General features: G+C 35.2%; 1 protein-coding gene across 1 annotated transcript in view; it reads right to left on the bottom strand.

The window, feature by feature from the left end:
- The window catches only part of MDGA2 (MAM domain containing glycosylphosphatidylinositol anchor 2), a 962,529-nt gene that overhangs the window by 445,873 nt on the left and 490,316 nt on the right, over positions 1-26,340 (bottom strand). The window contains exon 3 of the mRNA XM_055436380.2: positions 16,939-17,113. Within this exon, the coding sequence (XP_055292355.1) occupies positions 16,939-17,113 (175 nt within the window). The remainder of the gene's footprint in view (positions 1-16,938; positions 17,114-26,340) is intronic.

Here is a 26,340-nt window from a genome sequence, read left to right as displayed (position 1 = left end):
TTGCTTCATATTTATAAAGAAAACAAATAAAGGAAAGAAACTGAATTTTCTAACTCAGAGTTTTCCAACTACAGCATAGCATCCTCTTGCAGTGAACTGCTAGTAATATCAGAGGCTCTCTTTTCCCCAACGAACATATGCCATCATCTAATTGCCTGTATCTTTACTCTGAGGCAATTCACTAGCACACAATTGTTAAGCAGTTGTTAAAACAAAAAAAACAGTAAAGAATTTACATATTATTACTATTTATTTGGCAATGTTATGACTAGAATGGGGAATCACAGGATTTAAGTTCAGTTCAGTCACTCAGTCGTGTCCAACTCTTTGCGTCCCCATGAATCGCAGCATGCCAGGCCTCCCTGTCCATCACCTACGCCCGGAGACTACATAAACCCATGTCCATCGAGTCGGTGATGCCATCCAATCATCTCATTCTCTGTCATCCCCTTCTCCTCCTGCCCCCAATTCCTCCCAGCATCAGGGTCTTTTCCAGTGAGTCAACTCTTCGCATAAGGTGGCCAAAGTATTGGAGTTTCAGCTTCAACATCAGTCCTTCCAAAGAACACCCAGGACTGATCTCCTTTAGGATGGACTGGTTGGATCTTCTATATGGGTTATTTATAAGAATTTGGAGGTCATAAAAGAAGGGTCAGAAGTCTAAGAAAATATAAACACTCAAATGCACATTCTAAACGAGATTAAGTAGTTTGATTTTAGTTCTAGGTGCCTCTCAGAAATTAATTTATCCCTCCACAAACACCTGTTTCTTATACCCTTCTGCTAGTTCATCACTGAACTGGTCATTTGGAAAGGACTAAATAACAACATAAGGTGATCCTTGCTTTCTGGGTGTTTAAAAGACCTTCAGAAAAACAAAATTTACAGGTATGAATCATTATATAATACCTGTCAATGTACACAGTAATGTTAACAGAAATCTGTAATTTTTATGTATGATTCAACAATTTCTCCTCCACAATTCTGAAGGAAAGATTTTTCATAACTCATTTGATAACAAAATGTGATACAATTTGAGCTATTTTGATGACAAACATTGCCTTCAAGTGATTTGAGTCTCTTTATAAAGTTCATTTCTCCCACTTCATGTCTGATATAACTCAGGGTATAGAGAGGGTCATATTAATAGAATATTAATATTTTTCATCATGGTGATGTTACAAAAATACTGTATGTTAATCATAACTTTTCTAAAAATCTGAAAACCTGAATCGTGAAATGGCCGAGAGGATGTACAAAACATACTGTGGACCTGTAGCTCAAAGAGGCTGATAATTACACTGACTCTTTGAAGAAGGAAATTTTTTAAAAAATGAAGTTGTAATTCCCAAGAGTTGAGCTGAAGAAAGAATTCAAGCAGTCAGCAAGTAATCCTAAATGGTAGACAAGGTGGGGAAATTGGACAAAAGAGAGGAGAAAAGGATGCAGAAGGCACAACAGGAACACAGGAAGTAAGCCCAGGCTCTTCAGCAGCAGGAGAGGGCCAAGGCCAGCTAGGATAGGGGAAAGAGAAAGAGAAGAGACCTGGCGAGGTCACTGGTTTGAGAAGATGAAGGATTACGTTTCCGAAAGGAGGAGGAAAAACAAGCCCAAGGAATTTGGGAGTTATTAGTGAAAAAGAACAGAATGAATGCAGAATTTTTAGTGACAAGTATTATGATGAACCCTGAATTAAGAGAGACTGATCTGGCCATGATATGCATACAAATTCAAGGGGAGCACTGCTGTTGTAGGAGAGGTCTACAGGAACCAGGTGTGAGGTTCCGAAGAGGGACCAGAATAAAATAGTGGAGGTGGGATTACAAAACGGCATCTGTTACCCTTTCTCTAATTTAGCTCATTCTGAAAATTGGAAAAGATTTCTAAACGCTTTTCTTTATGTGTTCACTCCACATTTTGAATGTAACTTAGGGATGGACACCTGAAAATGTTTGAAATTGAACAAACCCTTCATTTACTTCATTCACAGCCATCTGGATGCCTTGAATACATATATGCTTCACAGTTACCTCATAAAACATGGATTTTATATTCTAAGCCCAGTGATAAACCCAAGGGACAATGAATTAAAAAACAAAAACAAAATAAATCTAACAAAAACCACTGTACTCTCTCTACCAAGGTTTACCTGCCTTCATTTCACTTTCAATTGAAGAGTTTGAAAGTAAGCGTACTTTTCAGATACTTCAATATTTGGTGCTCAGTCATATCAGTGGTGGCTCAGATGGTAAAGTATCTGCCTACGATGCGGGAGACCTGGGTTTAATCCCTGGTTCGGGAAGATCTCCTGGAGAAGGAAATGGCAACCCATTCCAGTATTCTTGTCTGGAAAATCCCATGGATGGAGGAACCTGGTAGGCTACAGTCCATGGGGTCGCAAAGAGTTGGACACGACTGAGCAACTTCTCTTTCACTTTCATACCAGTATGGGACTTCCCAGGTGGCTCAGTGGTAAAGAATCTGCCTGCCAATGCAGGATACACAGGAGACACGAGTTCAATCTCTGGGCCAGAAAAGATCCCCTGGGGGAGGAAATGGAAACCCACTTCAGTATTCTTGCCTGGAGAATCCCATAGACAGAGAAGCCTGGTGGGCCACAGTGCATAGGAACGCAGAGTTGGACATGACTGAAACAACTTGGCACACACACGTAGAGTATGGGACAGATGCTAAAAATGTTAATTAAACTTCTCCCTCTATCAAGAAAAGAGAGCTAAGTCTTTCACAATATCAAAGAAAGGTAAGATGTTTCATTTCCTTGACCAGACTGAAAAGAACTATTTTCTTTAACTGTCAAAGGAAAAAGAAAATTAAATAAATTTGCTTTAATATTGGAGGTAGGAATCATTTTAATTTTAAACAACTTCTTAGCTTGTTTAAATGTAATTGCTTTTTTACCCTTTACAAGAATCTTTCTATCTTATCTTATAAAGGTAAACAGAATTAATAATTCAAATAATTTCATCTGACTTACGGTATAGACAGAGATGCAGAAGCGAAGTTTGCTAGATTTTCTTGGGACTGTTATAAATTTGAGAGTATAATACATTCTGAATAAATTTAGAGAAAATATTAGTCACATAATAGCTTCATGTGCAATACTTTACTATTCAAACTTTTACTTTATCTTTTCAGTGAGACTCAGAATTTTCTAGATTTAAAAATATGTGAAACTAATTAAACATCATACATTTTCAGATTTAAATCATTTTATTAGTTCACATTATTTTATAAATATATTGCTTTTTTTTTCCTTTTTTTAATTTTTTAAGTAATTTATTTTTTATTGGAGGCAAATTATTTTACAATATTATATTGGTTGGTTTTGCTATATATTGACATGAATTCGCCCCAAGTTTACATAAGTTCCCCCCTCTTTGCAATCTAGATTTGAAAGTAGTAGACTTTATCCTCAGGGAGAAAACTGGATTCAGAGAGTCAATGAACTGGGACTCAGAACACTGAATGCCAATCTCAAATCTCTGGTTCACTCAGTAGAATACATGCCTGCCATTTGATTTTAGGCTAAGCAATTTCACAGAGATTTCTGTGGTCTGTTTTATCAAGGACCTTTTACTTCATTTAATTAATGAATTTATCATTTTGAAATGAAAGATAAAACTTATAAAAATATTTTTTAGATATGAGAAATAACTTTTACTACATTTGGATACAAAGACCTTCCTGCTGCTGCTGCTTCTAAGTCGCTTCAGTCATGTCTGACTCTGTGCAACCCCATAGACGGCAGGCCACCAGGCTTCCCTGTCCCTGGGATTCTCCAGGCAAGAACACTGGAGTGGGTTACCATTTCCTTCTCCAATGCATGAAAGTGAAAAGTGAAAGGGAAGTTGCTCAGTCGTGTCTGACTCTTAGTGACCCCATGAACTGCAGCCTACCAGACTCCGCCATCCATGCAATTTCCCAGGCAAGTGTACTGGAGTGGGGTGCCATTGCCTTCTCCAGACTTTGCTTCCACTTGTTGGTAAATATAAGCACAAAAAATATCAACATAGTTGCTCATCAGAATATTAAACATTTGTGAAAAACATTGTTTTTGTTGTTGTTCAATTACTTAAGTCACATTAGACTCTTTGCAACCCCATGAACTGCAGCAAACCAGCTTTCCCTGTCCTTCACTATCTCCCAGAATTTGCTCAAATTCATGTTAATTGAGTCAGTGATGCCATCCAACCATCTCATCCTCTGTTGCCCCCTTCTCCTCCTACCCTCAATCTTTCTCAGCATCAGTGTCTTTTTCCAATGAGTCAGCTCTTCGCATCAGGTGGCCAAAGTATTGCAGCTTCAGCGTCAGCATCAGTTCTTCTAATGAATATTAAGGGTTGATTTCCTTTAGGACTGACTGGCTTGATCTCCTTGCTGTACAAGGGACTGAAGAGTCTTCTCCAGTCCCGCAACTCAAAATCATCAGTTCTGAGCTCAGCCTTCTTTATGATCTAGCTTTCACATCTGTACTTGACTACTAGAAAAACCATGGCTTTGAATATTCAGATCTTTGTTGGTAAAATGATGACTTAATTATTTAATATGCTGTTTCGGTTTGTCATGACTTTCCTTCCACGGAGCAAGCTTCTTTTAATCTCATGGCTGCAGTCACCATCTGCAATGATTTTGGAGCTCAAGAAAAGAAAATCTGTCACTGCTTCCACTTTTTCCCCTTATATTTGTCATGAAGTAATGGGACTGGATGCCATGATCTTCATTTCTTGAATGCTGGGTTTCAAGCCAGGTTTTTAACTCTCCTCTTTCACCTTCATCAAGAGGCTCTTTAGTTCCTCTTTGCTTTCTGTAATTAGAGTTATATCATCTGCATATCTGAGATAGTTGATATTTCTCCGGGCAATCTTACTTATCAGTAAGTTTGTTCAAGAATTCACAGTTTTACACACCTAACAACTAAGTAATTAAATGCACAGTGATGTAATAATTATACCTATTTTCTTGAATTCCTTAATATATCTATGGAAAGACTTTCTAACTGATGTCATATTTCGTATCAGTTTTCTTTTGTATTTTTTATACACATATTCATTTTACTTGCCAGCCTATTCACCCATGTTCTTTTTATGGCTATTTTTCAAATGTCTAACTAATTATTAACTTCTTTAAGGCAAAGGCCTTGTATTTTTTCTTTCTTCTCTCACAATAGCTTCTAGTTAGAATGTTTTCCACATAGCAGGTCCTCAACCTTGCAAACTGACTGATTTTAATTGGAAATGTCTTCGGGTACCTCCAGTCCAGAAAGTTTTGAAAGCTTTGGATTTTCAGAATCAGGATAAATGAGCACAAGGACCTAAGGGCAGTAGGAACAGGTGCAGAGCAACTGAGAGAAAGCTGCTTATAGCTACTTTTGTTGTGTCTATGGAATCAGGAAAGGATTCCTATGGATGCTCTGTGAATAATGCTTAAGAGGTTGTGTTTAATCAGTAATGAATGCTTGATAAAGATAGAACTAAATTGGTTTACAAGCAACTCCTCCATTATGTTCTCTGAATAACAAGCAGTGAACAGGTATGAAATAGGCAATGTTTGTTAGGCATTAAGAAGAACTAAGTCTTCTATAGATCCAAGGACCATGCTTCAGAATCTGTTCTACTAAATTTGACAACTGTAAATGCAACCAGTAGAAGAGAACAAAAAAGTATTTAATGTTTCCACTTCTCGAGAGGTGAAATAACAAATTATTCCTTGAAATTTATGTTGAAAATCCTTAAAAATCCTGAAGGTATTACTTAAAAAGATAAACTGTGGAAAATTCTGAAAGAGATGGGAATACCAGACCACCTGACCTGCCTCTTGAGAAACCTGTATGCAGGTCAGGAAGCAACAGTCAGAATTGGACATGGAACAACAGACTGGTTCCAAATAGGAAAAGGAATGTGTCAAGTTTGTATATTGTCACCCTGCTTATTTAACTTATATGCAGAGTACATCATGAGGAATGCTGGGCTGGAAGAAGCACAAGCTGGAATCAAGATTGCTGGGAGAGATATCAATGACCTCAGATATGCAGATGACACCACCCTTATGGCAGAAAGTGAAAAGGAACTAAAGAGGCTCTTGATGAAAGTGAAAGAGAAGAGTGAAAATGTTGGCTTGAAGCTCAAAATTCAGAAAACAAAGATCATGGCATCTGGTCCCATCACTTCATGGGAAATAGATGGGGAAACAGTGGAAACAGTGTCAGACTTTATTTTTTGGGGCTCCAAAATCACTGCAGATGCTGATTGCAGCCAGGAAATTAAAAGACGCTTACTCCTTGGAAAGAAAGTAATGACCAACCTAGATAGCATATTAAAAGCAGAGACATTACTTTGCCAACAAAGATCTGTCTAGTCAAGGCTATGGTATTTTCAGTGGTCATGTATGGATGTGAGAGTTGGACTGGGAAGAAAGCTGATCGCCGAAGAATTGATGCTTTTGAACTGTGGTTCTAGAGAAGACTCTTGAGAGTCCCTTGGACTGCAAGGAGATCCAACCAGTCCATTCTAAAGGAGATCAATCCTGGTTGTTCATTGGAAGGACTGATGCTAAAGCTGAAACTCCAATGCTTTGGCCACCTCATGCGACGAGTTGACTCACTGGAAAAGACTCTGATTCTGGGAGGGATTGGGGGCGGGAGGAGAAGGGGACGACAGAGAATGAGATGGCTGGATGGCATAACCAACTAGATGGACGTGAGTTTGTGTGAACTCTGGGAGTTTTTGATGGACTGGAGGCCTGGCGTGCTGTGATTCATGGGGTTGCAAAGAGTCAGACACAACTGAGCGACTGAACTGAACTGAACTGAATGTATTAAGGAAATTAACGATGGTCTGGAATACATCTGGAAAGTGTCTACCGCAGGTAATAACTGATATCCTAAAATTTGGAGGTGTGTTTCTAGCACAGCATATTAAAGTGGTTTGGTCTTGGTCTTACCTCTGCTGCTAAGTCACTTCAGTCGTGTCCGACTCTGTGCGACCCCATAGACAGCAGCCTACTAGGCTCCCCTGTCCCTGGGATTCTCCAGGCAAGAACACAGGAGTGGGTTGCCATTTCCTTCTCCAATGTGTGAAAGTGAAAAGTGAAAGTGAAGTCGCTCAGTCATGTCCGACTCATAGCGATCCCATGGACTGCAGCCTACCAGGCTCCTCCATCCATGGGATTTTCTAGGCAAGAGTACTGGAGTGGCTTGCCATTGCCTTCTCCGTGGTCTTACCTCTAGGATACATTTTAAACAATGAATTAGATGAAATTTAGGAAACTTAATTTTTTAAATGAAATAGAACACTATAAAATGATTAAATAGGAAGCATAATTCTACAATAAAAATATTTTAAAATCTTAATTTATGCACAGGTAAGGTGAAAAATAAGGTGAAATTAAGTAGGAAGAAATGTAATATTCTGCCTTTAGGCTACAATACAATTAACTGAAAAAATATGTTAACAGAATGTAAATTTTCAAATGTCTATTTAAAAATATTTTTTCCACAAGCCAAATTCAAATCAATACAGTGAAAATATTACTGCTTTATTTTTTTTTAAAAGTCAATTAGTTTTATTATCAAGAAAGTAAATTTCTTGATTATATGGATAACACTTCCAATTTAGAGTATGGATTAGCAGATATCTAAAGTTGTTTTGGGAAATATTGACAAATTTAAACATGATATGAAAGCCCACTAGAAATTAAATTATTTGGAAACTTTCTCATACCAGAACAATAAATTAAGTGGAAATAATAAATCAGTTAAAAAAAAATTGCAAGGGTCAGATTGCCTTTGTTAAAATATTCTAAATGGCCACCTGAAAGAGAGAGTAGACATGTTTGCATACTAAAAATTCTAGGAAATGCATTGCCATTTTTTAAAATCCACAAAAGTGGCACAAAGAACTGAACAAGCACTTGTAAGTTGAAGATATATTAAAGTAGCTGAGTACACTTTATGTAAGACTCTAAGCAGAAGAAATTAGATGGGTTTAAAAGGAATGTAATATATATCTTTATCTTCCCATTCATATCTAAGATTACAGGAATTCAAGTATTCTCAGCATGATGTTGACACGGTCTGACAGGAGTCTCTACATACTCACTGTAGCTTTCACTGAAGGGTTTTTTTGTGTGTCTTACTAAGTTCTTTTATTGGTAATGCTAATTCTACTTGGGAATTAGATTGGTTATGTTTCCCATGAGTAAATAACTCTGATAAGCAAGCATTATTCATTGGCAGTATACCAAAAAAAATTGCAAAATTCTGTCTTGAAATTTATTAACAGGCTAATTACCATGACAGCAACCCATTTTTAATAAGCATTGTAATTACCACATCAAACATCATTAAGACCTTCCAAATCCAAGGCTGATGTTTTGGGAAAGGGGGTGGTGCTAAGACAATTATGTTTAATGAGATTGACTTAAGACATTATTTTTCTTCCAGAGTTTGTCTTGATACCAGAATCCCCATTAGTTGTTGTAGACCTCTTTCTAAACTTTGTTGTCCAGAAGTCATGTTGACGAGTCTAATGAAAATAAACTCAAATAACTCACTGTCAATATTTTTTAACTGTGAAGTTTATCATTCTTTCTAACACAGGTAAATTGTATTTGAAGAATAAATTAATAACATGTCATCCTAATTTCCCATTATTTTCTCAGGTAAAACAAATCTAACAGACAAGGACAAAAAAGTTTGTCACTTGTTCTGAATATAATGAAATGCAACAATCTACCTAAGTGAAATGAAAATCGGTAGTATGTTCAGAAATAAGAAGGCTTACAGAATGTTTAATAGATATTGGAAAAGATTTGCCTTATGTGTGAACAGTGGCTGCACAGATGAAAACTTATTAAGCTAATGCCTCTGAATCTAATTTCTTTCTGATTTAAAAATAAGTTTTAATCAAACCCTAACCTTTAAAGTTGTATGACCTCCATTACCCTGTGAGCAATATAGTCATGGCTGAGAATAAGTGAAAGAATTACAGAAACATATTCTCAAAAAATTGTTTAAATGCCCTTAAGAATCTCAAAGTAATATTTATTTCAGTATGAGAACTTCAAAATTCTGTGAATCTACTTTTTTTTTTTTTTACACAGACCATGCTCTCTTCCTCCAAAGACGGATACTGCCTTTTGAGTGACCATTGCTTCTTAGGACAAATGAACCAGTATTAGTATTAGGAGAATGCTGACTCTCATCAGTAATTCTGAAGTCCTAAAATGATAATTTCTTCATTTTACATTTCACATAAACAGCAGATGGTCATTCATATCATCTGAAAACATTAGCAGTAAAATCTTAACACAATATGACAGACCACTTTGCAAATGAAGCTTGCTTTCTTCTAAACCCACCATTTGAGTCACTGTTCCCCCAAGCACAGTTCTGTCTTCTGTATTTCTAATCAGACTGCTCACTCATTAAGGAATATCATTGGCTTTCCCCTCTACTTATTTAAATCTATTGTGTCAAGAACTCTGAAGAGTTGTATATTTTCTCAATTTACTAGCTAACAATTAGTTTTTCACAACTTCATGTAAGCTGACAGAAGATGACTCCTGGGTCAGAAAAAAGTCTCAGATAAGCCTCATGTCTTTATAAGTTCTCTCTCTCAATTTCAATAGGAGCAATGTGAGAGGAGTCTAGATAAATGTTGTACCAGTTTGTGACACAATTAAGGAATTCTGAGTTTAGGAAACTTCTGATCTTTAAAAGGTCCTGCTAGCAAACCTGACTAATCTTTGCCCCTAAGGGAGACATTGCCTTCAATATCCTGATCAGGAAGCAAATCTTCCTTCAGACCTGGAGGCAGACACAATCTCTAACATCTAAGGCTGTCTGCTACACAAACATCCTTGAAAAAGAAAGTTCAGGACAAAACATGCCAAAAGACATGCAGAAATGCATATCAAACCCCATCCTTCAAGCTACTTATTTTATGATCAGAGGCCACAGTAACATTTCACTCTACATTTTCTGTGCCGTTTGACACACCATTCATGTTATGTGGTATTATGCATGTTATTTATTTTCTTGCTTATAATTTATGTCCCATTTAAATTAACTATATATTTCATGTTGTCTACTTAAGTACTTCAAACTCAATGAAGGTACAAATTATAATATTAATAAATACCTTTTTAGCTTCACAAAATTTAATGGAATTATATTTTGAATAGTCTCTCAAATATTTGCTGCATGAAGAAGGGTCAAACTTTACTTTGTAAATGTTTCATCCTAAGCCACCAGTAAACAAATGGTAGTGAAACAGTTCTACTCTATCAATTTTTTTTTTTTTTGGTAGGGGGGGATTAGTTAGAATGTGGCAGCAACGTTCCCTATGCTATCATCTGTTCTTTTCTTAAAGCTTTTCAGTCAACTTTATTGGCGTCAAATAGCAAAGAACGTCAATTCTCTGTGTCTGTTTCTCCACTATTGCCCTGTAAATAAATTCTTCAGTACCATTTTTCTAGATTGAGAGGGGAGGAGAGGGTAAGATGTATGGAAAGAGTAACATGGGAACTTACATTACCATATGTAAAATAGATAGCCAATGGGAATTTACTGTATTGCTCAGGAAACTCAAACAGGGGCTCTGTATCAACCTAGAGGATGGGGAGGGAGATGGGAAGGAGTTTCAAAAGGGAGGGGATATATGTATACCTATGGCTGATTCATGTTGAGGTTTGACAGAAAACAGCAAAATTCTGTAAGGAAATTATCCTTCAATAAAAAATAAATTAATTTTTAAAATATCAAAAGCATTAATTCTTATGGAGAATTAAAAAGTATAAATATAATTAGAATTGACAACAATCTTCTGATAAAATTTGGAATGAGATTAGTTTTCACTACTAGGAGCTTAATAACAAGGCCTGCAAGGCAAAATCTTCAAATCTATGTTTTTTGAATTGAAAGTTATCAAATTATACATGCACATAGGTTAGAAAGTCAAATAAGTATTTAAATCACAACCTCAAATATTTCTGATACCCCAAGGCAACCTTTTCTAATGCATCTTGTAACCATTCTTGGTTTTGCTTTCATATTTATAGATGTTTAATTGCTATTTACAGATTCTTTATTCCATTTTCACATTGGCTTACTGATTTCTACCTGTTGAGAGAAGTTTTTCTCTCTCTTAAACCGCCTTTCCTCCTTCTCCATATTCCTTATATTTATATCCTACTTGTTAAGTCAACTGCTATTGTTACCACTGACTACACAAGTATATCTTCAGAGTTGAACCTTGTAATATATTTCAATTACAATTCATTTCAAATAACTTTTTTGTGTTCATTAATAACACCCACAAGTTGTTTCTTCAAACATGTACACACCCATCATTACTATATTATCAAGTTTTCTATGAGAAGTGTAGACTCCTTCTCTAATACATCAGATAATCCACCAGTTGCATCTATTTTATGAAGACAACCTTCATGAAAGCTCTTATGACAGCTTCAGTCTGTCTTGAATGTTCTTGAGTTCCACGGCACAGCTATCATCATGGTGTTTTGCTTCAATATCATTTTGGGAGTCCACTCTATACTCTCTTATATACAATATCCTATATTTTAAATTAGTTTTGGTAGAACATTCATTAAAATAGTGTTGAAAGAAAAGGAACATAGCAGAAAAAATTTGGAAATCTAAAAATATCTTTCTTCTTTATTACCTGAAAAAATATGTCTTGTTGGGTGGAAAATTCTAGTTTGAAAATAGTTTTCCTTCAGAATTTCAAAAGTTTTACTCAGACATCTCCTAGCTTCTTGACTTTTACTACGTCATTTTGATTCCTAATTCTTGATATATGATAATTATGGGAAAAAAAATGAAAAATTCACTGGAAATGTTTAAGATCTTCATTTTTTTCCCTAGTGTTTTAAATTGCAAGTGAATGAGTTGTGGTGCAGATCTTGCTTACTCTATGTGCTAGAAACCTAGTGGGAGCTTCGTAATTGAAAACATTTGTCTAAATATGATACAGTTTTTTATTTTTTAGAAAATAATTTCTTAATCTCTATTTTATCTTTTGGAATTCTATTCAAATGTTAAATTAGTTGGACAAATTCTCTAATTTTATTATCTTCTCCTTCTTCTATCCCTTTGATTGTTAAATTTTATTTTATCCTCTGTAAGATTTCTTCAGCTTTATTTTCTACCCCTTTCACTGATTTCATATATTAACATTTTTAATATTCTAAGAGTTCATTGATGTCCTCTGAAAATTCCTTGTTTCTATTTTCCTATTCTTGTTATACGATTGCAACATTCCCCTTTTTCTCTAGGAATACTAATTAAAAATATCAATAACTGCATTTTATTTTGTAGTTCTGCTCCCTACAGCATTTTCGTTTCCTGAGTTTTTTTCCTATTTCTTTTTCTTGGTTTCCTTATTATTTTTTAGATGATTGGCTCAAATGTTTGGTCATCTGGTATACTCACACCTAAGACTCAGTTATAAAACAGCTTATTGGTACCTCTGTTGATCAACAGTGGCCTTCACCGTGAGTGTATTAGCAGGGCTGTTTCACCAAGGATCACCTTGTCAGGATCTATAGCTGTTTCTCCAGAGTTCATCAGTTTTACTAGATAGGTTCTACAAAATTCCTCCAGAAAGGCATTCTCAGAACCAAGTGTGAGAAGGGGTTGTGAAGAGTATATAAAATTACATCTAATAACTCTAATTGAAGAATATATTGTCTTTTGTTTTAGATGATTTCACATTTCTAGTTCAAAGTTTCTCTGGCTGAACATCTCACAAAAATAAATTTCTAGTCATCTGTAGAGATTTAACTAGGAAGTTGGTAAGAGAACAGAGGTAGTTTGGTGTTGAACTGTGTGAAATGTGAAAGATCTGGGAATGTAACTCTTCATATATAGATTTTAAACCACTTGTATTTAGACTTAAATACGCTCTAAAAGCTAAGTGATGTCTCCAATTCCTGAGTTTTTTAAGGATTCTATAATTCTGTGCCCCGTTTTATCCTCCATACTGACAGCTTTAATTCAAGCTTTCTTCAGTATATTGAACAGTGGTCATTCCCTGATCTGATTCCTTTCCTATAAAATTGTTTTTCTGTCATCTCTTCTCTTCCACTCCATCACTGTTCGCATGTTTGGTTATTGTTTTATTCCTTTATTATTGTTTTAGCATAGTTTCAGGGAGAAGACAGAAAGAATGAATATTTTGAAAACAGTAGGTTTAAGTAGAACTCACTCTTTATTTTCTCTTAAACATATAGCTGTTAGTATTCATACCCTCAGAAGCTATTTACCAGCAAATGAAGAATTGTAATTGAGCAGCTTTTGATCAGAAATATTTGTATAAATAACTAGGTAAGATTTCTTTTTTAAATATAAGTTATCTGGTTATGAAATCTGCTTGTTTATAAATATACTTTTTAAAGAAATTATATTCATTTTGAAATGCTTTTATAGTTCTTACACAAAGAATCACAGGTCATGATAAACTGAAAAACAGGTATATCTTCTTATCTTCTCCAAACAGTAGCACTGAGTAAACTATTTTCTGGATTGAAACAGCACAGAGAATAATAATAGTACATTTAGTAGTTTCTTTATGGAACCTACGAGGTCCAATTACTACAAGACATTTTAGAAAATTATGTGGGAAGGAATTGTTAATTCAAATTAAAAAATCTTCCCAAATTGATCAAAATATTAATACAGTGTTACAAATATTTTTATATTCCTATATAATAAAATCACCTCATTTTATATCAATCAGCATTGTGGCAGGTTTCTCTTCAGAAAATAAATTTCCTTATCAAAATAAGTTTTATTTTAGGATGGTATTAGCCATAAAATCTAGAAACTTACAATCATCGAATGGGGTTTAATGACAGATATACATTTTTGTGTTATGAAACCTCTCCAGGATGGCTATAAAATTAATGCTTTATGGAAGATTTTTAAAAGACAAACTATCATGAGAAACTCAAGGCTAAATTCTAATGCCATTTATTAGAATTTTCGTTAAATCTAAGCCATAGTCTCCCTCAGCTGGCTGTTGCAAACATGATCCTAACCTGCAGATTATTTTGCATTCTATGCCTATACTATTTCAAGTTCTACCAATGTGGATGAACCAGTTTAGAAAAAGAAATAGAAAACTGCAGTGCATTGACGATCCTAAAACTATGGCTTAAAGTGTGAAAAAAAAATTAATCCTAGAGTTTTAGCATTTTCAAAATTATTTAAGGTAAAAGCACCTGAAATAAAGTTGCTCACTTGTTTATGGTTTATAAAAATAAATTTCTAGTCAATCAACCAGTCTGACATCAAACCAAAGTCCAAATAATAGATGAATCTTAAGACTATAAACCAATTTTAGATATCAAGATTGTCAAGTTTCAATCCAGCACTAATACGTTACTCATGTTCCTATTGACAATGATAGGGGAGGTTTTAAAGAATAAATATTCATGTAAAGAAAACATTCAGTTCAGTTCAGTTCATACTTGAGTCTAAAAACTGTTATATATAGAACACATAGATTATATATAAAACATAGATTCCCCAAAAGACCTGTCACATTTATTCCTAGAGTCCATATGAATGGACTACTAGTTTACACATTATTCTCTGAATACATGTTATTGTCTCAATTAATATAATTTTAGACAGCCTTCTATTAAATCCTTATCATCAAAAACACATTGAAAGTAGTACTCCACTATGGTATGCATCACCATGACATTTCACTTACACAACAAAGAATGAAATGTTTGTGAAGTTCAGGTTGTGTGGGAAAAAAATCCCAAAGTAGGTCAAAGAAGAAGGTAATAGAACTAGCACCTTCTAGCATGGTTTCCTGGAAGGTGACACCGGCCTTAAAAGACTAACAGGGCTTGGGGAAATGAGGTGCCTTGTGCTGTCAGTTTCCCCCAAGTATGCAGTGTGAACTGAGATCCTGTGGCACAGCTAACTCTGGATAGCAGGGCCCTGAGCAAATAGAAAAGAGGGAGAATCATCCACAAAAATGCTGCAAAGGCTTTGCAGTAAGAAGAGAAAAGAAACTTCTTTTTCAAAAGTCTTTTAAAATGCCATTTCTCTCTTGTATTAGATTTTTAATCCAGCAATACAATCTTATTGTTTTATCAAATGTATTGCAGTGGGAACACAACTCACAATCTCTTATTCAAAACCTTAGGGAAATGTCTTTCTGAGTATTTCAGATTTTAGGAAGATATTACAGTACATATTCCATGTTTTACATAACACACCCAGCAGGCTCTGTGGCAATACTGTGTAATCAAACACATTATTTCCAGAGCAAAACATATGATTATTCAGATGAAGTAGGGTAAATAAAGAAGATAAAGTATTTTCTATTTTTGCATTCAAGTCATTTCAGGTTAGATGTCACCACCAAACTAGTTCTCATCAGCTTTTGCTGCAAAAAGTTACCAATAAAATTTAACAAAACACATCCATTCAATCATCAGAACTTTTTAGATTTTAGAATTGTATCTAAGGTATCAAAGTTGTGTATTATAAAACTTCATGACCATAATTATAACAAAAAGCACATGTATGTTCTTTCTAAAAGTTATAGAAGTATTGACACATTTAAATTGAATTTAGTGCCATTTAAAATGATATATGAACAAAACATTATACATAGTCTTTTTTAAAAGTATATATTACCATAAATATTTGATTGGGGGTAGGGGTGGGCAGAGGATATACTGTTCAGAAACATATAGGCAAGGCCAACCAGAAGGCCCATAAGAACAGGAGGAAAGCAGCCTCTGGGATACAGATGCCTGAGTTATTCCAGGTCATGCCTGAAGGTCCGGGAATTGCTAGAGAGACTGGGGCTTGGGCTTCTTCTCTTTCATCCTTTCCATGAACAGTGAAATCTCCTGAATGTGGAAGGTGAATCACAAATGCAGCCCTGTCACTCATTTCTTAGTCACCTGAACAATTACATGAGATGCAGCATAGGATCTGATCAACCACATATAATTCTAATCGCTTTCCTAACTATGCAACTATACCCTACATTGAAAGAAAAAAAAAAAAAAAGGAAAGAATGAAAGGTGGGTAAAAAAATGAAAACTCCTCACTTGTTACTTATATCTGAATCACTAAAAATAAACATATTTTTATAATAACACTAAAGAGTTAACAAATAAAATGTAAGTATTTGAAAAAAAGACAATGGAGCAATAGAAACCTATAGAAAAAACTGAACTGAATGTAGGCTAGGCCCTTAATTTCTTTTGGTGGGGAAGACAGTATTGAGACCAAAGGGACTTTAAATATATTCACTAACAGCCAAGAGCAGAAAAATGAGACCAAAAGCAAAAATAAATCAACAAACACATTCCAGGAGGCTTAGCATTGCCCTAGGTACTGATTACTTTTAACCGAATTGGATCAAAACAGTCTACACAGAGATTTTGGCCTTGTACAAGCCAGTTCAAGTAACTTCACTCATGAAGTGCATTTTACAAAATAACTGAAATTCACATAGGTTAACAAAACCAATCACCATATCCACAGCATGTTTTTTCTTTATACAAATATAAATATGCATTTATATACTTAAATATAGAAATAAAAAGTATATACATTCAACATTAATAGTCATTAATAGGATTTCCAGTGATACTTATTTTTTATTAATCTAACTCTTAAATGTTCTATAATTAATATATATTATTTAATAATAAAAACTATGAAAATTTCTAATGGAGATTCTACAGGAAATATGCTAAATGAGCTATCTTAACCTTAAAACTTGTCATTCTCAACTAAATATAACTCTATTTTTTTGAGCAAACTCTAGTCTTTCTCAATAGATGTAACAATAAAAATAGCTGTAGGACAAAACATATCTGCAGTTGACTTAATTATAGATTTCTGGGACATTTACTTACAGTACACATCCACTCTGATTGACTTTATCGCTGGGGACCCCAGGCCATTCTCTGCTTTACAGTAATATCGGCCTCCTTGGTGTCGCTGAATATTTGTAATCCTCAAAGTCTCGTTGAAGACACTTGAGTCTTGGAATCTGTCAGAGGCACTTCCTGCTGTTTTGGTCCACCTGATCTGAGCAAGCATCAACAAAGATTGTTACTTTAGGTTGGCTTTCTCACTGAAAAATTAAATAGCAATTACTCATTTGGAGGGACTTCCCTTGTGGCTCAGCTGGTAAAGAATCCTCCTGAGATGTGGTAGACCTGGGTCTGATCCCCAGGTTGGGAAGATCCCCTGGAGAAGGGAACGGCTACCCACTCCAGTATTCTGGCTTGGAGAATTCCATGGACTGTAGAGTCCATGGGATCGCAAAAAATTGCACACAACTGAGCAACTTTCACTTTCACTCATTTGGAGAGTTGGCGTTCAGAAACTGCTTCAGTGCCATTTTTGGCAAGTTATTGAAAATTAAGAAGAAAAGTTTATATAAAAATATAATTATAAAATTTTAAATGCAGTGTCATTATTATATAGTGTATATAATTCTAACTCAATTGCATAGATTTCATCCATAGTTTCATCAGTGTGAAGGACAATAAAAATACTAATATATACAAAGGAAGTTAAAGGAAATATGGATTAGTTTCTTTTCCTTGAGCCCCTAAAATTCTATTTTCCAAACCCTGTAAGGCATTTTTTATTTACCTAGCATAGGAACAACAGGTAGGCTCTCAGTTTCTTTTTGGACATGTTTCATTATTTTACACAATATTTTCTATTTGATTTGGTTAATTAAAGTATATTACCAGAGTAGCTTATTGAGATTATATGTAATTTTATACACCTGGTTGTTATGAATGATTTTTATTTCTTTTTTATAGCTTGCTGTAATAAGCCCACAAATGACTTGTCTGTTTGATAATTAGAATTCACTTTACATCAATAATTATTTTCAAAAAATGTGTAAACTTTTCCAAAGAGAACATTTCTATTAAAATGCCAAAGCACTTTGAATATCTAAAACATTCCATTATAAACAATACTGTTCTTTTCAACACAGCTGTGTACATCAGACTTGGCTTTTACTAGGAATAAAGACTAGCATTCAAGTAAACTTTTGTGTATTTTAGCTTATATAAACCTGAACAAAAGCCAACTGATGATACTGTAAAGTGATACAAAACAGGATGTAAAAATACTGTTTTATATCTATCCTTGTCCCTGCTGTATAATATATTGCTTTATTTATTTTTAGGTTGTAAAGCTGCAGATAGAAATCCTCTGCAAACACAAATGAAGAAACATAGAAAAATGCAACTAAATAGTGGGTTATCAAAATTTAAATCTTTTAACTACTATTATTTATGCTAATTTGATACAAGTTAATTCAAACTTCTGATCTAATGACACTATCTTTAAAAAATTCTCCAAATCATTACAATATCAGTATAAATATATTCATGTTTGCCCTTAATTGTGCATGAAATTAAAATTTTACTTAGAGACTAATAAAAGTTGAGAAATTCATAAAATATATATCAAATATCCAACACTTTGTACAGAAAATATATACAAAAATTAAATGGGATGATTCATGATTTCAAGTAGTTCCTAAGCTGATTATTAATATGCTCATAAAAAGACAAAGTGTAACATGGGCACTGATTTGATAAGTACCATTTCCATGGGAAAATCTAGGGTTCTATTTTAACTTAAATTTCAAAATTTATAGGTAACTAAAAAAAGATTGAAATGAACAAGCAAATTACATATTTTTGCTTTGTATATCTTATATAGATATATGCTAATTCTCTCTTATATATATATATTTCTAAGGTAAAACCTAAGATATAAATAAAACAATTCCAATTAAAAGCCAAGTTTTCCTTGACTATCACAATATGGTACCAATATTGATTTTTTAAAATAAACATTTCAGAATATAAAAGTAAGTTCAGAATCAAAAGAGTTATGGAAATGGCCAAGAAGTTTTGGATATTAAAAACATGATATTAAGCCAATAATTTAGTTTTAGAATACTGTTATAGTACTGGTAATTGTCCAGGAGTTGGGGGAGGTAGAGAATAAGAGTATGCATCTGTGTGTGTGTATGTGCCTGTGTGTATGTGGGTGGGAAGAGACAAAGAGAAAAGAGTGAGAGAATAAATTAGGATATAGACTATCAAACTTTTTGTTCTTAGAATACCTTTACTCTATTAAAAATTATTAATGGTCTCAAATATCTTTAGCTTATTTAAATTATATCTATTCATAATCAGTGCAGTAGAAACTAAAACTAAGACAATGTTAAATTATGTATTATTAACTCATTTTAAATCATTTTAATAAACTGAAGACATTAATGTAAGGAACACTTTTAATAGAAAATTATATTTTTCAAGACAAAAATAATTGAGTAAAATGAATGCAATTGCTTTATATTTTTGCAAATTTCTTCAGTATTTTCTTCAGTGGAAAAAAAAACTTGCTAGATAATTATATCAACATCTGCATGCAATCTGTTGCAGCATGTTGGGTTTATCAGAAATATTTGAAGAAAATCTTGACTGACTATAAAAGGAGTAGTATTTCAATAGCCCTTTTAGATAACTGTGGACAGTCTTCCTTGATACTACAGTAAAATTCCATCAGTGTTAGTTTCCTATTTGCAAACTAGAATTGAAAACCATATCAATGCCCTTTTGGCTCTTTGTGACACTAAAACCCATTGGTCTATCTTGCACTTTTAATAGATCATTTTCTCATGCATGATTTTGTAGCAACATAGATTAGTCATCTGGAAAATATGAATTCATTGAGTTATGAAGATCTTCCAGATGTTGAGATAGATCAATATATAATGCAATTCACATACACTAATTTCATCAATCTTCATAGAATAGTCTTCTATAAGGATTGGTGAAATTAGTATATGTGACTACCATGTTATCATGATTCTGTTCGCAGATTTTCCAAAATTCTAAATTTTCTCTTAAATATGTGAAATTTATCATCAGCAATAAACATTGTTAAGGTGTTTTATTTGGGGTGATAGGTTCATTTCATTCACTTTTGAGGAAATATTTGCCAAATACCCAAGCCTGAATAACCATTCTATAAAAAGCATCCTTTTAAGTAAAAAAAAAAAAAATTATTTTATAAAAAAATTGGGTAATTCACCACAAAACTCATTCATACAAGACTTTGCCTTGAGACTAATATTGTACTTTAGTAAGCAGCAGAAATGCTTTATAGGAATTGTCCATTGTGTCACTTAGGATATTAAAAATATGGTAATTGTGTTCTAAGATGTTAAAAATTAATACTGGAACTTCCCTGGGGGTCCAGTGGTTAAGACTTTGTCTTCCAATGTAGAGGGTGGGGGTTCGTTCCCTGATCAGGGAGATAAGGTAGCACATGCCTCTTAGCCAAAAAAGACCAAGAAATGTAAGACAAATTCAGTAAACACTTTACAAGTAGACCACATTAAAAAAAATCTTTAAAAAATGAATACCGATTTTTACTGATTTATCAAAAATAGTGACACTGATCTTTTATTATCATTATTACTATGAATGCAAAGAAATAGAGGAAAACAACAGAATAGGAAGAACAAGAGACCTCTTCAAGAAAATTAGAGATTCCAAGGGAACATTTCATGCAAAGATGGGCTCGATAAAGGACAGAAATGGTATGGACCTAACAGAAGCAGAAGATATTAAGAAGAGGTGGCAGGAATACACAGAAGAACTGTACAAAAAAGATCTTCACGACCAGGATAGTCACGATAACGTGATCACTGACCTAGAGCCAGACATCTTGGAATGTGAAGTCAAGTGGGCCTTAGAAAGCATCACTACGAACAAAGCTAGTGGAGGTGATGGAATTCCAGTTGAGCTATTTCGAGTCTTGAAAGATGATGCTGTGAAAGTGCTGCACTCAATATGCCAGCAGATTTGGAAAACTCAGCAGTGGCCACAGGACTGGAAGAGGTCAGTCTTCATTCCGATCCCAAAGAAAGGCAATGCCAAAGAATGCTCAAACTACCGGACAATTGCACTCATCTCCCACGCTAGTAAAGTCACGCTCAAAATTCTCCAAGCCAGGCTTCAGCAGTATGTAAACCGTGAACTCCCAGATGTTCAAGCAGGTTTTAGAAAAGGCAGAGGCACCAGAGATCAAATTGCCAACATCCGCTGGATCATGGAGAAAGCAAGAGAGTTTCAGAAAAACATCTATTTCTGCTTCATTGACTATGCCAAAGCCTTTGACTGTGTCGATCACAATAAACTGTGGAACATTCTGAAAGAGATGGGAATCCCAGACCACCTGACCTGCCTCTTGAGAAACCTGTATGCAGGTCAGGAAGCAACAGTTAGAACTGGACATGGAACAACAGACTGGTTCCAAATAGGAAAAGGTGTACGTCAAGGTTGTATATTGTCACCTTGCTTATTTAACTTATATGCAGAGTACATCATGAGCAGTGCTGGGCTGGAAGAAGCACAAGCTGGAATCAAGATTGCTGGGAGAAATATCAATAACCTCAGATATGCAGAAGAAAGTGAAGAGGAATTCAAAAGCCTCTTGATGAAAGTGAAAGAGGAGAGTGAAAAGGTTGGCTTGAAGCTCAACATTCAGAAAACAAAAATCATGGCATCTGGTCCCATCACTTCATGGGAAATAGATGGAAAAACAGTGGAAACAGTGTCAGACTTTGTTTTTTTGGGCTTCAAAATCACTGCAGATGCTGATTGCAGCCATGAAATTAAAAGACGCTTGCTCCTTGGAAGGAAAGTTATGACCAACCTTGATAGTATATTAAAAAGCAGAGACATTACTTTGCCAACCAAGGTCCGTCTAGTCAAGGCAATGGTTTTTCCCGTGGTCATGTATGGATGTGAGAGTTGGACTGTGAAGAAGGCTGATCGCCGAAGAATCGATGCTTTTGAACTGTGGTGTTGGAGAAGACTCTTGAGAGTCCCTTATACTGCAAGGAGATCCAACCAGTCCATTCTAAAGGAGATCAATCCTGGGTGTTCATTGGAAGGACTGATGCTGAAGCTGAAACTCCAATACTTTGGCCACCTCATGCGACGAGCTGACTCACTGGAAAAGACTCTGATGCTGGGAAAGGTTGGGGGCGGGAGGAGAAGGGGACGACGGAGAATGAGATGGCTGGATGCCATCACCGACTCTGTGGACATGAGTTTGAGTGTACTCCGGGAGTTGGTGATGGACAGGGAGGCCTGGCGTGCTGTAATTCATGGGGTCGCGGAGAGTCAGACACGACTGAGCGACTGAACTGAACTGAACTGAACTATGAGTAAATGGTAATGAATTAGCAAAGAATACAAAGACTGCTAGTACAATTTGATGCCACAGCTTTGTTCTGTGCTAACATGCTACCTGTTTTGTCTTCCTTTACTGAAAAAGCAGCATAGTGAGAAACAACATTCTTCTTCATAAACTCCCTGTAAAGATCAGAGGGTCCCCAGAGAGATCTAGGGACCACACAAGAGAACACTGTTAAGAGTACAGAAATATGTATGTAATTTAGGATTTCATACAGGAAATGTTTTAAATGAAAAGGGGAAAGAAAGTTTGTTTAGTAAGTGGTGTTGGGGCAATTGACTATATATCCATAATGGAAAAAAAAAAGCTGACTCTCTAACCCACCCTTCATATCAAAATTAATTCTAGATGCAATAAAGATTTCAATGTAGGAAACTGAAATTGTTCCATAAGAAAACATAGAGTGTTCTATCTATAATTATTCAAGTGAGAAGGGCTTTTAATACAAATTCTGAAAAAAAACAAACAACCTATCATTTTTGATTAAAATGTCACTCTTTTTTAAAAATTATGTAAGACAATTTACTATTAAAAATGTCAGAATTCATGGTTAGTTTCCATAATATATACATATATATGTGTATATATATATATATATGTATAGAGTACACTAGATGATGAGTAAGTTAATGAATAAGAAAAGAAAAGGGAAAAAATAGAACTACAAATTGGCATTATTTAAGTAGAGAGATGTTCAATTTCTTTCTTTTTAAAACTATAAATCAAAGCATGAGAAACCAACTTTCACCTATTGAATTGCTACAAACACTGATACTATCTTGTGCTGCTGAGGTTTCAGAGCTGGGATTGGAAGGGTAAGATGGTAAAATCTTCCTTTTTGGAGCAGAACCCAGTAAATTACGTCAAAAAATGAACACATTCAGACTTGGACTTGGCAATTATCTAGTTAAAATACACCTGACGTTTGCACAAGAATGTAGAAAAACGTCTATGTAATAGTACAACACTGAAAACAATACAATATCAAAAGATCGGGAAATGGTGACAAATTAATTGACTCTAAAGCTGAATTGAATAGAGTAATGGAAAGAATAAACATACAAAATGTTTTATCACACTTAAAAAAAAGAGACTATTCTCATTTTACTCATGTAAAAAGAGTACATGTGTGTACATGCATTTGCATATATAAACTAATATGTTACTCCTGGAGAAAGAAATGGCAACCCACTCCAGTATTCTTGCCTGGAGAATCCCCATGGACAGAGGAGATTGGCAGGCTACAATCCATAGGGTCACAAAGAGTCAGACATGACTAAAATGATTTAGCATGCAGACATGCACTAATATGATTAATACATAAATGGAGCACATGAATACACACAAAATTTAACCTTGACTAATTCTATGAGTGGGACTGGTAAAAGAAGAGAATATGTAAAATATTCTTTTCAAAAATTTCTTGTTTAAAATTCTTATTTACACTTTATTTTACTATGAACAAATACTGAATTTATTATAAATAAGTTTAAAATTAAAAAATGCAATGCAGTTGTGAAATATAATAGAAAAACCAGAAAAGTATAAAAAGAATAAAAAATAATCACTTATGGAAAGTGATTTTCCCCCTCTACTTAAAAAGATAAATAATGAAAGGAAATATTCCTGAGTTTTGGAAAGATAACTTTACTCATTAAGGGGGTTTACCAAGTTATACAACTAACTGATGAGATAAAAAAAAAAACAACCCTATACCATTCATGGAATTCTCCAGGCCAGAATACCGGAGTGGGTATCTTTTCCCTTCTCCAAGGGATCATCCTAACCCAGGGATCAAACCCAGGTCTCCTGCATTGCAGGTGGATTCTTTTAGCTGAGTCACTAGGGAATCCCAAGAATACTTGAATGGGTAGCCTGTCTCTTCTCCAGTGGATCTTCCCAACCCAGGAATTGAACCAGGGTCTCCCGCATTACAGATGGATTTTTTACCAGCTGAGCTATCAGGGAAGCCCATAAAGAAACCCCAGGCATACTCTGATAGAACTTGTGATCTCAAAGTCTACAAAGGAGATTGTATAGTCTTCCAGGCAGAAGGAACAAACTATTACAATAAACTATTACAATGTGTTAGAGTCTGCCCATTCCCTGATGGTGATTTCTCTTTCTTCCACAGTAACTAAATCCCACAGTATTCATCAGGCACAAGGTTGCTCAAAACAAAGGCATTTCCCATTTCAGCTACATTCTTGCCAGTGTGTTTCAAGAAGAAATATTCTTATAGGGAAGCAGCCCTCGACATTTTGCTCATTTAAGCACATTACTGCTGTCTACCATCTTGGACCCTGAACTGATATGGAATGAAAGTTAAGCACAGAGAATCTATAAAACAGAAGACTCTAAATCTCTGACATCATGGGAGTTTCACCTACCTAACCTGCACTATGTATAGCTTCTGGGTTTCTACACAGGAGAAAAATAAAATTCTATCTTACATCATACTTTGGGAGGGGGTTGGTTTCTATGACTAACAGCCAAACTTTAATAAACCTGTAGTGATAAGGAAGAACACACACACACAGGCACACACACACACATGCACACACACCATAGAAATACTTTATGGATAATTCAACTCTGCATACCAACCCTGATTAGTTCAGTAGATAGTTAATCTGTTGAATGAAATGTAGAACTTGAGTTGAAACTTGAGGGTTGGTGGATATAATTCAGCTGTGAGATAGACACATGAAAGTTGCTCAGTTGTGTCTGACTCTTTCAACCCCATGGACTATTACAGTCCATGGAATTCCCTAGGCCAGAATATTGGAGTGGGTAGCCTTTCCCTTCTCCACGGGATCTTCCCAAGCCAGGGATTGAACCCATGTCTCCCACATTGCCAGCAGATTCTTTGCCCACTGAGCCACAAGGGAAGTCCCCAAATACTGGAGAGGGTAGCCTACCCCTTGTCCAGCGGATCTTCCCCACCCAGGTATCAAACTGGGGTTCCTGCATTGCAGGTGGATTCTTTACCAACTAAGCTATCAGGGAAGCCCAATTGAGCTATGAGGGAAGGTGGATATAATTCAGCTGTAAGACAGACACTTGAACAAAGATTTATACAAGATAAATTTAGATTTCATCATGTAAAAAAAAAAAAAATCTGGAACGACGGCAGGCCAGTGAGAATTTAATGACTCTGCTCAGGGACTCAGGCTCTTTGAAACTGCCTGCACTACCATGTGCTGCTTGAGTTCGAGGCGCAGAATGGCAGCTACAAATCTAGTTTTCACATCCCATTCCTAGCAGAAGAAAAGAGGAAAAGACAAAAAAGTGCCTACCAGATCAGGTTTACAAAAGGCTCTAGGATATTGCCTTAGGACACTGGCTCACTTCAGATAGACAGAGCCCCACCCATAGCTACCAGAAAAGGCTGGGAAGTGTACTCTTCACCATGCAGAGATCCTGTCTCCCAGGCTCCTTCTAAAATCTAATTCTATAGCTCTGGAAAAAGAGGAGACGGGTTATTTGGGACAACTTGCTAGTCCCAAAGCAGGAATAGAAGACATTCACTACTCAGATATGCTGAATTGTTAAATATGGTTGTATTTAAACCCTTTTTATTTCCATAAAAATAACATGCACAGAAAAAGAAAGATGCTATACTTTAGGGGGATACTCTTTATGGTAACTATAAGGAACAGCTTGGAGATACTCCTAGGCTGCAGATCATAACACTTCACTTAGAGCCACCCAACTCTCAACAGAGAATTTTCTACTTTGCTTTTTGTAAATAATGATATTTCTGAAACATCATTATTTTTATGTAGTCTTAAATAAAATCACTGTTGACTAAAATAGCTTAAGAAAATGTTAAAAACCTGAAGTGCAGACCAGAGATAGACCTAGGTGAATCCAAAAGAGTGTATTCCATAGATACTACAATCTCAATAAGTAGTTGCTGCTGCTGCTAAGTCACTTCAGTCGTGTCCGACTCTGTGTGACCCCGTAGACGGAAGCCCACCAAGCTCCCCTGTCCCTGGGAT

This window comes from Moschus berezovskii, chromosome 9 (assembly GCF_049115385.1).
Source record: "Moschus berezovskii isolate FMDL1 chromosome 9, NW_MosBer_1.0, whole genome shotgun sequence".
NCBI lineage: Eukaryota > Metazoa > Chordata > Mammalia > Artiodactyla > Moschidae > Moschus > Moschus berezovskii.
This window is presented reverse-complemented; position numbering and strand designations above follow the sequence as displayed.